This window comes from Nanorana parkeri, unplaced genomic scaffold (genome assembly GCF_000935625.1).
Source record: "Nanorana parkeri isolate BGI_ZX_2015 unplaced genomic scaffold, ASM93562v1 scaffold1808, whole genome shotgun sequence".
NCBI classification, from domain to species: Eukaryota; Metazoa; Chordata; class Amphibia; order Anura; family Dicroglossidae; genus Nanorana; species Nanorana parkeri.
This window is the reverse complement of record NW_017308076.1, coordinates 199833-214284: the sequence shown is the minus strand read 5'-3', so window position 1 is coordinate 214284 and position 14452 is coordinate 199833. Positions and strand designations below refer to the sequence as shown.

Sequence of the window (14452 nt, the reverse complement as noted above, 5' to 3'; positions counted from 1 at the left end):
TGTACTTCCCCAATATACTGCAATCAATACAAAAAAAAGCCACACCTGTCATGGTTTATTCTCTTCAGCTTTAAAAAACTTTTTTCCTAGCTATGGGTCCTGGGGGGATCTGATGGGAGGAGTTACCAGTGCAGGTTCAGCTGAAACAAATGTCTTATTTCTCTCTGTGTACCTTCTCTGCATTGTGAAACAGTGCACCCCAGATTTGTCACACAGGCTTCAGAGGCAATACTTGCTGGCCAGCTGGTGGTATCACCTTTTTACATTCCATGAAAATTGGTAGAGGTAATAAAGTGGAATGGGGCTGATTTTGTGCCACTGAGGTGAGCGATTTACAAAGAGGGCAAGGAATAATAATCCAGAAAGGTTATTATTCTATTTTACTACATCATAGCATGTTTGGAACACAGAAAATACCTCTAAGCTATACAAAATCTATTTATTGAAGGAACGGGAAGTACTTTTCTTTGGCAGACTAGTCAGCACAATTGGCAGATCTTAATCCTATCAAGCTCCAGTGGGAAAAGCTTCAAAGAAAAATGTCCTACAAGCCAGACTCACCGCTGGGAAAAGCTACAGATGGCAATGCCAATGTACGCGTATTACCTATATTTTATATTCAATCTAATGCCAGCTTGGCAAATAACATGAACATCTCTGGGAGATCCCAAACATATTACTGCTATCACTAGAAAAGACAATCATGCTTGGAAACGTTAAATGGAAGAGTAAAAGGGTGACCATCAATATGGTGGATGGATACAGTCACAGAAATAATGAACATGTTATTGCATAACGCTAGTGTAGGAACCATACTTGTTAAGTCTGCGTACTACACAGATCTGCCTGCTGCGCTCTTGCTGCTGCCTCCAGTGTCCTATTTCTGGGGGAGAACACAACTGCACCCTGGTCTCCTCCTCATCTCTCATTGGCCTCTACAGCCTCAGCATCCTGTTGCCAGGCAACCCCTTCATGGTCCTGACTCTCGTTGTTATGCTGCTTAACATTGGCTGCAGCTTGCTCCTTGCCCTCTATAAGTTCTGCAGCTGCTGGCGCCTGATTCAAACCTCTTCAGTTCTGCACCCGGGACTTGTGATAGGCTTCTCCACATGCCTGACTAGCTACAGTTGTATCTAAATCTTGACCTTCCTGTTATCTAACACTTACCTGATTACTGACCATGTCTTTTAGCTGCTGCCTGGACTGACCTTGCTGAATTACTGGCCACGTCTCTTGCCGGCCACATGGGTGAAACACTGCGCATGTTATGCCAACTACACATTAGCTGCCTGCCACTACCCTGGCCTAGAGGTCAGCCCGCTGCCCACCATCCTCAATAGTTATGTCTCCTCTGCTGACAAGTCTTCTGTTCCACCTGGAACTGCCATTGCTGTTGGCTACGTAACTATAAAGTTAATACCCATAATGTTAATACCCATCATATAAAGTTATACCCACAAAGTACATTTTACAGTGGATTGCATATCTTGATTAAGTTATAGTGTCAGGATGGGACTGTATGTGGTGAACAACTCCATGCACCCTAAATCTTTTTAAATAAAATGGGGTGGCCCCTATTCTCAAAGGTCACTTGATACAGGGGGAGATTAATGTTGACTGGTTTTATCCAAAAGGAGCTTGATAGGAAATGTGGAAGCTTCCACTTTTGCATAATACATTTTTTTTTTGCATCAAATAACAAAGTAGTCTTAGAATAGCCACAGAGTGGTAGATTATCTAAAAGGCTCAATAGTTACATTTCAGGGATAAGAATGCGAGGGCAATCAAGGAAGTCCAAAATAGAAATTAGTCAGTTGTTGTCAGAATTCAAAAATATATCTGCATTGCCATACTATGTGGAACAAATCCGCACTTCCACCACATATCTTATGTCCCAGGTTAGAAGTGGCTAATCCCAGAGATCTCAATCTAACCGGGGTGTATTATATTAAATGGGCCCCCTGATATTTAAAAAATAATTGTTAAGACATATCATCCTGGAAAAATGCTATCCAAATGACTTTTATTAACTTGGCGGCACTTATTATACTGTATACATCAATCAGTCATAACATTATTCGTGGTAAACAACCTGCTTCCCTATTTATAATGGTCTGGCCCTCTAGCAACTTCAGCGCGAAATTATAGCTAATTAGCCTACAAACGTCAGGTGGTCATCATAATCTGACCCTTCAGTGTACATACACACACACACACAGTATATTACTTCAAAGTGCGGATGCTTTAAAAATAACGCAGTGAATATTTTTTATTTATTCAGACTTATCCATAAACAGCCTACAAGGTGCATAAACAGGAAAAAAAAGCCTAACTCAAATCAACATTTGGTACGTCCACCCTTTGCCTTGAAAACAGCATCAATTCGCCCAGGTGAACTTGCACACAATTTTTGGCTGTTAGGCTGGGCCAAACATCTTTTAGAACTAACCACAGTTCTTCTTTGGATTTAGACTCTCAGTTGCTTCTTTCTGTTCATGTAATCCCAGGCAGACTTAAAGATGTGTTTTGTGGGGACCATACCATCTCTTTCAGGACTCCTTGTTCTTTTCACTGAAGATAGTTCTTTATGACTTTGGCTTTATGTATTTTCAGCAGAGGGGAGACCATTAATTCTGACCAATTCCCCAACTCCACGTGCAGAAATGCAGCCCCAAACCTGCAAGAAGCCTCAACCATACTTCACCATTGCCTGCAAACACTCACTGTTGTACCACTCACCAGGTCTCCTATAAACAAACTGCCTCCTGTAAATGCCAAATATTTCAAATTTTGGCTCTTCAGTCCAGAGCACCTGTTGCGCTTTAAAGCATAAGCAAGTCACTTGGCCTTGTTTCCACATCAGAGGTATGGCCTTTCATCCACTAAGACCAATTTTGATCAAACTTCTCAAGACCATTTATGGGTGTACCAGGTCCAGCTGGTCCCTGCCCGGTCTGAGCTGGTGGTAGCACTGGACATGGGTTTCTTTGTGCTTCTGCAGAAGAGCTTGGACCACCCATCGTTCCTAAAATTTCTGCCTGTAAGAGACTTTGTTCATTCAAGGGAGGACACATCAAATATTAATTTGATTTACTATTTTCTTTCTGTTTACATACTTTGTAGATTAAAAACGAAGCACTAAGCATGTCATATTTTTATTTATAGCAATAAGTATATGTTTTACATTCCTTTATTTATATTGTTCTCCGTGTTCACATGCTGTCCAGTGACCGGGTCAGGAATTGGGATAAACCGAGGCTAGCTCACACTGTAGAGATGGCTCTGCTGTTGAGCCTGGGATTGTAGTATGGATTGTGGTGTAGCCTGCAGGGATGGCAACCCTATGTGCCAGGCTGGCATCTGGGAGGTACAGGCTTTATTTTTTCAATCTTAATTCTATCCTTTTTACCTAGTCAGAATGTTTTCTGGATCAGGTGTTAAAAAGGCCATATAGAAATCCCACATGTTAAAGGAGAACTATGAGGTGAGTGCTTTTCACTCATCCTCATAGTTCTAGCCAACCTGTGACAATGAGACTGTCACAGGATGGCTCAGTAGATCGGGAAGTGAGCGAACACATACCGGCGTTCGCTCACTTCTCAATCCTGTCACTGCAGAGAGCCGTGACAGGGAAGTGATTGGATTCCCCCATCCCTTGTCCGATCCTCCAGCGCTTATTGGCGGAACGGACGGGGAGGGGGTGGGTACAGCTGGCTCTACCTCTAGATAGGCTGAGCCAGCTGTCACTCACGCAGCTGGGTGGATCCAGACATAATTGTCGGGATCCGTTTCAGCTGCGGCGTCTCAGTATACCGCGAGCTGCAGGTCGCGGTATACTGAGCTTTGGGTGACGGGAGGATGCTAGTTTGTGTCCTCCCGTTACCCTTAGGAGAACTATGGGGAAAAGCCCTAACCCATAGTTCTCCCTTCTTTCATGAGAGATTATGGAGGCTGCCATTGCTGAACTCTCATTTAGAGAATGCTAGTTCCCTGGCTGTCATGCTGATGCTTTGGCTTTAATACTCTCTGCGCCTATGAACAAATATATGTATAGAGAGATTGTTGGATATCCCATTTCAAAACCATGGGGATTGATACAGTGTTGTATCCTTGTAGCTATAACAGCCTCCAGTCTTCTAAGAAGGATTTTAAAGCATTTGTGGGAATTTGTACCCATTGAGTCGAAAGAGAATTTGTGATGTCAAATACTGATAATTGAAGAAAAGACCTGTCTCACAATCAGCTTTTTAATTTTTATATTTCATTAAAAAAATGGGTAATTTGTTGTGTTTTGGGGCATTTAATTAAATTTGTCACTAAATTTTGGGGTTTAATAAGGAGTTGCGCTAATATTGCGCAACATAAAAATTTTCAACTACCACCATTTTATTCTATAGGGTCTTGGCATTCAGAAAATATATAATGTTGGGGGGTTTTACGTCATTTTCAGGCCTAAAATGTGGAATATAACAAGGGTGCAAAAATGGAAAAAAGGGCCTCAGTCATGAAGGGGTTAAAGGTCTTTATTGGGATAAAAGTCAGGGCTATGTGCAATCCACTTAAAGTTCCTCAACACCATACCATCAGTGGAATGGATAGAAATTGGTTTCAAGGTTCACTGCGCTGGGAATGGGTGCTAAATAGTTTATAGGACCAGCAGCAACTTTGTGTGAAGAAGATATCTAATAAAGTAAATAAGTTGCGCTTGATCTAAGATCTTAGATCAAGCGCAACTTATTTACTTTATTGGAATTTATAGAATATATATATCACTTTTTAGAATACCATCGTGCATTTGCACACCAAAGGTCAGTGCTTGCCCCAGATTCATGTACCTGTTGGAAGCAGGTACATAAATCGGGCACAATTACCATAATTTGCAGTTAGAAGGGGCACAGAGGCCGATCTGTCCATACCTGAGACTCCATCCTCAGTGTAGCTTAGTAACGGTGAGCCTGATCAAATCACAGGCTTAGCTTCACTGAGCTGCCCACTCAGCCACTGCACCTGTCATACAGATGTAAAAACATTGATAGTCATCTTCTATAAAATTAATGCAGCACTGTCCACCCTGTGGCTGCACAAGGTGACAATGCTGCATTGAATTCATGGCAGGCTATTAATGTCCTCATCCTAGGAGAGGTAGACCTATTCACTAGCAGTATCAACAGGCATTTATAAATGGCTAACATCATTGAAATAGGAAATAAACAATAGACTATGTTTGGTATAATAGTTCTTTATTATAGCTCTTCTTCAAGGTGGGCTGAATTCAGAAATGTAAAACGCTACAGTGTAAATTATGACTGAGAATATCATGTAACAAAGTCTCTCTAACCCACTACTGTCTCTACTAGGGAGGAAGGACGTACCATATACCTGTGAGTGTGAAGTGGAAAAGGATGGAGATTTTTGAATTTCAATGAAATGGCTGCCAACATATCATTTGTGCTGGGGATCTGTGTAGCAGTGGTCAGAGTATTAATTCATGCATGTGTTGCTACAGCAGTCCTATGAAATTCCCTCCAGCGCTGCACTGTCAGCTATCTTCCTTCACTGGCATTGCCATCTTCACCCAGTTTTCTTCCAGGTTTAGCATCTTCAGCCTCTTGCTTGGCCGGGATGATATAACTAGAGAAAATACACTGTCTAGCAACTAGGGTTAAAAAAAATGCACCTGCACCCAATTCAACCTTTGCTATTTATGCCCCAAGATGGAGGCTCTCATAGACTACACTGAGTGGCGAGATTATTATGACTGCCTGACGTTTGTAGGCAAAACAGCAGAATTCGTCAAATGTTCAAGAGCAGCTGTTTTTAAAGTGTTTAAAGACTGGACTGTCAGCCGAAAATCTGGGTCTGAACGTGCGAATTGTGGCTGTCAGCGACTAGTCAATGTTAGGGCAGAACTGAGAGTGGCAAGACTGGTACAAGACAACAGAAGGGCAACAGTGCATCATATTACTGCAGATCTTAATCGGGGATCCTCTCAAATGATCTCTGAATGCACTGTTCGCCGTACACTGCATCGTATGGGATATGGAAGCCGAAGGCCTGTTCGAACACCTTTTGCTGTCTGCAGTTAACAAGATAAAGTGTCTCCAATTCGCACAGGAACACAAGGATTGGACAGTCGAGCATTGGAAAAAAGTAATGTGGTCCGATGAATCACGTTTCCAGTTACATCATGCAGATGGCAGAGTGAGAATTTGGTGGGAACAGCATGAAAGCATGCACCCCACATGCATGAGTACAACCCTTCAAGCTGGTGGGGGCAGTGTTATGGTTTGGGACAAGTATCGTTGCTGATCAAGTTCATCCTATCATGTTGATGGCGTATCCCAATGGAGATGGCTTCTTCCAACAAGACAATGCGCCATGCCACCTTGCTTTAAAGCATGTTATGCATTGATGAGTGCGTTTGCCATTCATTTCACTAGTTACAGCATCCCGGCACGGCCAACCAAGAGGCCCAAAATGTTAAACCTGGAAGACTGGGTGAAGATGGCAGTGCCGGTGGGGGAAGAGAGCGGACATCGCAGTGCTGGAGCGAATTACCTGTAAGGTAAGTCACTCATAATGTGCTTATATGCTGTGCATGCTAGAACAGCTGATACTAGCCCCCATATTTCATATCAGCCTTTAGTCCCCATTCACACCAGGGCTACAGCGGTTTTTTCCACGCCTTTAGCGCTTTTTTGCGTGTTTCACAGGCATCTCCTGTACATATGCAAGAACGTTTTAAGGCTTGTTTTCAGTTGTCCAATGAAAATCAGTCTCATCTGCAAAAACACGCTAATAAAAAGCGCAAAAACGAGCTGGTCGGCGTGTCTCTATTGAAGCCTATAGAGCAAAACGAGCTGATAAGCACCACTATTATATACAATGGGCATATTTTTACGCACAATTCAGCGCGTTTGCGTGAATGGCCCCAAAGGAATACATGGGATTTTGATGTGCATGCGTGTCAGCGTGGGAAAAAAACGCAAGACGAAACGCCCTGGAGTGAACGGGGCTTTACGTATCTTACTCCTCGCTCTGGGGAAGGGGCAGGTGCCCCATTGCATCTGTATTTTTTTTCTGGTGCCCGGAGTTGGGCTGACCCATATTTATTTAGATGGTTTCTTGTTTCCTTTGAAATGTTTGGGAGAATGAATGGTACTATCAGAGGCTGCCAATAAAACAGTGAAACTGATTTACTAGAAGAGTTGAAAATCAACTCTGATTATTGAGTGAAGATTCACTTCGATTATCCAGTCTTGTGAAAAGAAAACTCCTGTTTATTTATATCATCTGCATCTTACTGGATATTCAAAGTGAACACAGCTACAATTCGAGTGAAGAATCTCAATTGCTTTAGTAATACAGCCCAAGGGTCTGTACTTTAAAAAAAATGCTATTTATTACTCTTATAAAACAGTATCGTGTGCAAAAGTGTGCATTAAATTAGCATGCACAGAGGAAAATAATGCGCACAATGCTCTTTTTTTCAGCATAATGTGTATTCCATGCTAATTAGGTCAGAATAGCAAAATTAATCATTTCTGGCTCATTAACAGAAACTGAAGGAAAATGGAAATTTGGCCGTAATAATCAGATTCAAGTTTGAATCTTTAACTATTCATTTGGAAGGTGCAACAATAAATTTTCTTGGTTGCTATGGGCAAAACATTTCACCTTGATCTAATGGTCACATATCATCCCTTCCATACTTTTATTAGAAGTTTCTAGTCCCCCACCCCTCCATACTCCTCATCTACCTGTGTGTTAGGGTTTCCTTCTGTTGCTTATATCCATCAGTTGGTTTAGATCAGCCTTTCTCCAACCTCTGTACAAGGAGAAATCCTTGAAATAACTTCAGGTCTCAGGTAAACCCCTGTTAATAATTACTAGATCTACCAATGTAGCATTCTTCCCAATGACCACAAATGTAAAGAGTATTATTTCCAATGATCACTAATGTAAGGAGCATTCTTCCCAATGACCTTTTACAACTGTGGTCTTTGGGAAGAATGATCCTTACATTCGTGGTCACTGGGAAGAATAATTCTTACATTTGTGGTCATTGGGAAGAATGATCCTTACATTTGTGGTCATTGGGAAGATTTCCCCCCTTCCAGATATCTAAAATAATCACGGGTGCCAGTAGTTACCTATGTGAGGGGCAGATATTTGTCATTCTCCTCGAGGAACCCTTAGCAGTCCCTGGAGGAACCCCGGTAGGAGAAAGTCTGCTTTACATGACCCCCCTTTCGTCCTCCTATACAGTTGTATCTTTCTATGCGACTCTGAAATTCTGCAGCCCGCAACAGCCCGGGCTTCTTGAAACCGCCGTACTGGGTTTGGCTGAGGGCGACTTGAAACCTCCTCGAACTCTCCTCGGCTGGATTTCTATATAAAATGTGACGTTTACACGTGAGTAATGATCGGGAAAAAAAAACGTTACAAACGCTCTGCAGCGATAAACACACACGTACATAACGCCCTAGTACCATCTACAATGTAGCAATGTTACCCAGGCATTGTAATTAATAGAGGCGATCATCGCGGATATTGTTACTCGGGGGGGGGGGGGGCCCCTATTGCAATGTGTCAGCTCGTCTTTAATATGCTGCTGTCAGTACTTGAAAGGTGCCCCATGTTTTATGAATTATTCTGCATCCTGATTCAAACCCTGGGAAAAGCGAGCCGTGTACAAAGCCTCAATCACTAAGGGTCCTGGAGGGCGGCACTGGATCGCATAGCACACTACAGTGCGCGACTGTGTGGGAGCTGACAGCGTTAGGAGCTAAAAACAATCGAATTCTACCTACTGCAAACATACGGAAGGCCCCGGGGGGAGCCTAGAAACCTTCCCTCAAAAATTCTCACCGCCGCTCCGCGCCATTCAGCCTCTTTCGGGAAGCCTTGAAACAGGAGGGCTTCTTACTCCATAACTGACTTAATGGAAATGGCCGAGAGCCAAAGTGTTTACACGCCAGTGATTGGCGGCAACGCCGGCCAACCAGAGGCGGACTAGAGGCTGCGGGGTGGGCCGTGCGGGAGGGGGCGGGGTCAGGAACACAATGCTTGTTTCAGTTCTGCTTAGCGCTCTCGGTGGCGGCTCACTGTGTACAGCTGCGTCAGTTCGGAGTTGGAGTTCTGCACCAAGCTCGGGGGGAGCGCTAACACGTCCGCCGATTGGATTATACACGGATTGTCCATTGATCGTGCCCCTAGATTGACGCACGCATTAGCCATAGGAGTGGGGTTGTTTTTTTTTGCTCGGGGTTGGGTTGGTTTGGAATTCCCAGAGGATGGCAGCTGTCTAAAGGAAGGAGCTGCGCCGATCAACGCAAGGTAAACGGCCGACTCCATATTGGCGATGTGAATGTGGCAGTAGGTCGGGGTGTGTGGGTACTGGAGGGCGATGGGGAGCAGCCATCTTTATTGCTCTCCGTACACACCTCCATTGGCAGCACGGAGCGGTCCCGGGAAGTTCTCGGAGGGGGTTCTGGCTGTCCTAGTGAGAGTCCCGGAGGGGGGCGGGGCGGACCTCTTTATAAACATACAGGGGACACCCAAATCTGGGCTCCACAATCTGCTCGGATCACAGCTCTGTGTTTTACCATCCCAGGATCTAACGCTGGAGACACACACTGCACGATTTCCATACTGTATAATCACTACAATCTTTTTGATTTACCAAAATCTTGTACTACAAGGACAAACCTTTTTAGATTTGTATGTAATCCATTAGACCATACAGCTACAAAGATGGCCATATATTTTACAATCTGATGGACTGTTTAGAAGTGTCCTTATGTTACATAATTTTGGTAACTCCTAAGAAAAATTGTACAGTCAGATTGTAAGCTCCTGGTAACACCTGAGTGTTTGTGGTATGCTTCCCGAAGTGACAAGGCTCAGCATGCAGAATCTCTTTCCGACGCTTTGCGTTCACACCTGAGCGCTGTCTCTTTTAGCTTGGCGCTGGAAAAAATGTGAGGTAGATGGGTGCTAATAGGATCAGTGAGGATAGAGGATGCCACCAGCATCCTCTATCTTCATTCTGTTTGGGAAGAATCGCATGTTTCTGGCCACGTAGACCACCTGAAATGCACTTGTAACGTTTGATTTTGTGCCTACCAACCAAGAGTCAGCTTTCCATGAACTAAAAAAAAAATGCTCACGCTTGAAAAATGCTAAAAATAAAAAGCTTCCAAATGTCCTGAGACCCCTCAGTGTGAATAGGTACGATTGTATAATGTATGCTCACATGAAGCCCCCAGTCACATCTGAGTGGTTTGTTGTGTATTTCCTAAAGCGTGACAGCACCCAGATTGAAGGATCCCGTTCTCTCCAATGGTGTTCGTTCACAACTGAACCTTGTGTCACTTGCAGCTTAATAAAGTACACAAGCTTTATTTTCAGGCGAGAGTGCCCGAAAAACACGTAATATTGCGCCTTACTACCGTCCCTTCCTCCTAGTAATTCGCTTTCTATTAGTGAAGCAAATGCACAAGCCTGAAAAATAAAGCTTCAAACTCACCTGAAAACGTTCAAATGTGAATGATGGCCGAAGACGATCGTACAATCAGATTGGATAGGTCACAATTGCCAGCGACGGTTCCCTGGCTTGATGCCTTCTGCAGATTAGGGGTCCAGACGCACGTCATCAAGGGTTCTGGGAAATATGAAGCCCCCTTCCCTCTGCTCTGTGGTATTGGAATTCTGCACTGGAAAATAATATCCATCCGTGAAGAATCCTGAGGACTGTCTCTGCGTACAGCCGCCATCTGATCAGGTGTAGGGGGTAATTGGCCTCCCATCTTCATTACCGACATATTTCTATGATTGATGCCCAGTATAGATCTATGCAGGATGTATAGTGAGTGCCAACATGGTATCTTTCTGTGTATGGATGATCCACTAGGATTCAATCCACTCTAGTGTCCAGTGCCCCTTCCACCCACCCCAGCATCTTGGCATTTTTCTTCGATTACCAGCAGACCCCGTACAGAAATAGAGCAGCGTAGTCCTATTATGCCCATCACAGTTTCCCATTCAATGCGCAGTTTTCTGTGGTCGAGGAATAGAGCCGTTTGTACCCATTATAGTGCTATCAATGGTAAAATATAGGTCACATTACACGATTGGGACTCTGTGCTCTTAAAACGTTTTCTTGTAGGTGGGTTTGTGTATGATTTTATTATTTGCCGTGTTGTCCTGCCAGCTCAGTCGGAGTTTTTATTTTCTGCTGGTTTTTTCCAGATCCTTTCTGATATTTTTGCCCTTGTTCCTCGCTCCTGTTTTCATTTTGCTTTCATCGTTTTGGTATAATTAGGCCGGTCGGGATTTTTTTGGATACATTTTTGACATTTCAGTGTAGTAAATAATGTGTTGGAAGACGCAGTTCCAGTTTTTACGCTAGATTAGGTGCGAGGGAAAAATGGCTCCTGACACTGATGGCATAGTGAAAGAAATGACTTGTATGTGCCTTGTTATTTAAACATGTCAGTATTCCATCGTGTTGTCCAATTAGACTTCACATAAATCCGGTTTGGATGTATGACCTCTTTATGCTTCCACATATATATCCATAGAAAGCACGCTAAAGTAGGGTATACATGGTTCATTCGTTTTCAGAACGTTTGAATATTTATCAATTAGTATGGTGCAATCAACAGACAAAAACAACAATGTTCCTGAATATTTTTGAAGGAGCATGATGGAAAATGTTTCTCGATCGAACCAATTTCTAACAGTCAATGTGGTTTTTGTTTATTTCATTTATTCCAAAATAGAATGTTAAATAAAAGCGAAAATTAAATGAAATTTTGAACAAGTATCGAATGTTCCAATGATAATTTTCCTATGAACGTTTGTGCAAAAATCTACCTGTGTATACCCCACTTTAGGGTATATCCATGGGAAGCGCGCCGGGTGTATATCCGTGGGAAGCGCGCCGGGTGTATATCCGTGGGAAGCGCGCCGGGGGTATATCCGTGGGAAGAGCGCCGGGGGTATATCCGTGGGAAGAGCGCCGGAGGTATGTTATTGGAGGATAGAGCTGGGTGTTTTGCCTTTCATGTAATTTTTGTGTACTTTATTGCCCCGTTGACCTTAGTGCTTCTGCCCTTATGCAGCAATGTATGAAGATGGAAATCTCATTCTCAGTGGTGCCCGTTCACATCGATGCACCATGATTCAGGTGCTATGGAGTGTGTTTTTAGCCCCACAGAGGAAGTGCATGCAAAACGCATTTATATGTATTTTGTTATGGTTTAAAGAAGCTCCCCGGGTAAATCAAGAACTTAACCCTTACCGTGCAGGGGTAGCCCCACTTCAAGGGTAAATTTGTGATTCGTTTTTAAAGTCTTCTCAAAGGAAGATGATGTCACAGCAGATGTTGCTGGTCAATGGCTAAGAGAAAAACACTTTAAGTATGAAGATGTATGAGGAACGCATCATAAACGCTCTGAACAACACATACTTGTGCAGCAGCTGTAGTATGAATCTAGGCTGAGGGCTCATTTACATGGAGGTCTGCGCCAGGGGTGTTGTGTACATCCCACCTGTACAAATCAATGACAGGCTGCGACTACGCTGGTAAACGCAACTCCAAGCATATAACCAGGGACTTGCATACCTGTACGCAAATAAATGCTCAGAGCAGAGTTTAGCAGTGTACAGCCGCAGCCTGTCATTGATTTGTATGGGTGGGTTGCACACAGAACCTGTTTTTCGCGGACATTTTTCATGGTACATGGACCTCTGTGCCCATGTGAATGAGCCTTATAGTTTTGTACTTTACCTGTAGAGGAAATATATTTGTGACAAACACAATGAAATGTTTAAGCTTCTACATATTCAAAATCTAACTATGTATTAAAATGTTTTTCCTTTTTAGGTAGGCTCTGAACCATGGTCCGGTTCAAGGATTCTATATAAAGATGGATGGCCGAGAATTCATGAACATGCCCCCCTTAGGGCTGCCAGGCCTGCCACTGGAGCCCGGCCGTGTTTCCTCTGGAGCAGCTGGTGGGCGCCTTATTCCATCAACAGGCCAATTGCCGCCATTTTGCACAGCAAAGTATTTCCCCACACCTCTCGGTTTACACTCGCAGCCAGGTAAGGCGGAAAAGAACGCTTGTGAATATTAAAATGGGGAGGTTGCCGCCAGTTGCAGGTATCCAGGCATATGTTTCTGCTCTGCTATAGTAGAAAGTATAGCTGTTTTCTGGGGATCAAATACCAAAAACAGGGTTATTATTGTGGAAATCCTAGCATTGCAGTGGAGATCCAGCAGCCTAATGGGGATCGAGGGCCCTATATGTGGCTACTTACACATGTCTGTCTGACGTCTAGAAATGTAAGGAAATGGCACATTGGTATTGCTTTGCGATCTTATTTTTTAACCACTTGCTGACCAGGTGTTTAGACCCCCTTCCTGGCCAGGCCATTTTTCAGTATTCAGCGCTGCGGTACTTTGACTGACATTTATTCCGTCATGCAACGCTGTACTGAAATTAATTTTATACCATTTTTTTGGGGACAGATGGAGCTTTCTTTTGGTAGTATTTAATCACCACTGGGGGGTTTTATTTTTTTACTATATTTCGGGAAAATTCCTTAAAATTTTGAAAAAAAACGGTTTACATTGTTAGGAAACAATTATTATTACCCAATTATTTTGGTAAAATATAAAAGACGGGGTCACGTCGGATAAATAGACACCAAACGTGTCATGCTTAAATATTGCGCGCACCCGCGAAATCCCAAAAAACTACCATACTCAAAACTGACCATAGGCGACGCTTTAAAAGCTTTACAGCTCATCAGTTTAGTGTTATCAGTGATTGATGGCCCTTAAATTATTACTCTCACCGACGTTCGCGGCGATATGCAACATGTGCGGCGTAATGGGTGAAATCGTTATTTTTGCAGGTATGTGCCACTGACGCATGTTTGCATGCGTGTATGTATGTTGGGAACTTTAAAACATTTTTTTGTTTTTTTTTAAATTCTTTTTTTATGTGTAACTTTCAATTTTTTGGTGGAAACTTTAATTTTTTTCCTATTAACTTTTTCCGCCGTCTCTATAGCCGGCGGATCGCTTGTATGTTAACGGGCATCGCTGCCTGTTTTTAAATTGACAGCGTGGGCAGGGCTAACAGGCCGTGTATACACGGCCTGTTACATCCAGGAGGCTCCCGGCCGTATATGTACAACGGCCGGCCGGGAAGCAGGTAAAGCCTATCTCTGGGCGAAAAAAACAAACTCCTTTTGGCAGTGGGGCTCCCCCTCACTGCAAGGGTTAACTGCTCGATTTTGTCTAGTGGAATTGTGTAAAGGGCCTTTTACTTTCCTGAACCCCACCCCAAGACTGGCACCCACAACCCCTTTTCTCCTCTGCTGCAGCAGTCATAGACCTGCTAATGACATCACGTACAGTGCAACACCCATAGCC

The 14452-nt window shown here is 43.4% G+C and overlaps 1 protein-coding gene across 1 annotated transcript in view; it reads left to right on the top strand.

Moving 5' to 3' along the window:
• The first annotated feature begins 9256 nt into the window (after positions 1-9256).
• The window catches only part of TNRC18 (trinucleotide repeat containing 18), a 114744-nt gene continuing 109548 nt past the window's right edge, over positions 9257-14452 (top strand). The window contains exons 1-2 of the mRNA XM_018571676.1: positions 9257-9339; positions 12897-13113. Of these exons, the coding sequence (XP_018427178.1) occupies positions 12936-13113 (178 nt within the window). The 5' untranslated portion in view covers positions 9257-9339; positions 12897-12935. The remainder of the gene's footprint in view (positions 9340-12896; positions 13114-14452) is intronic.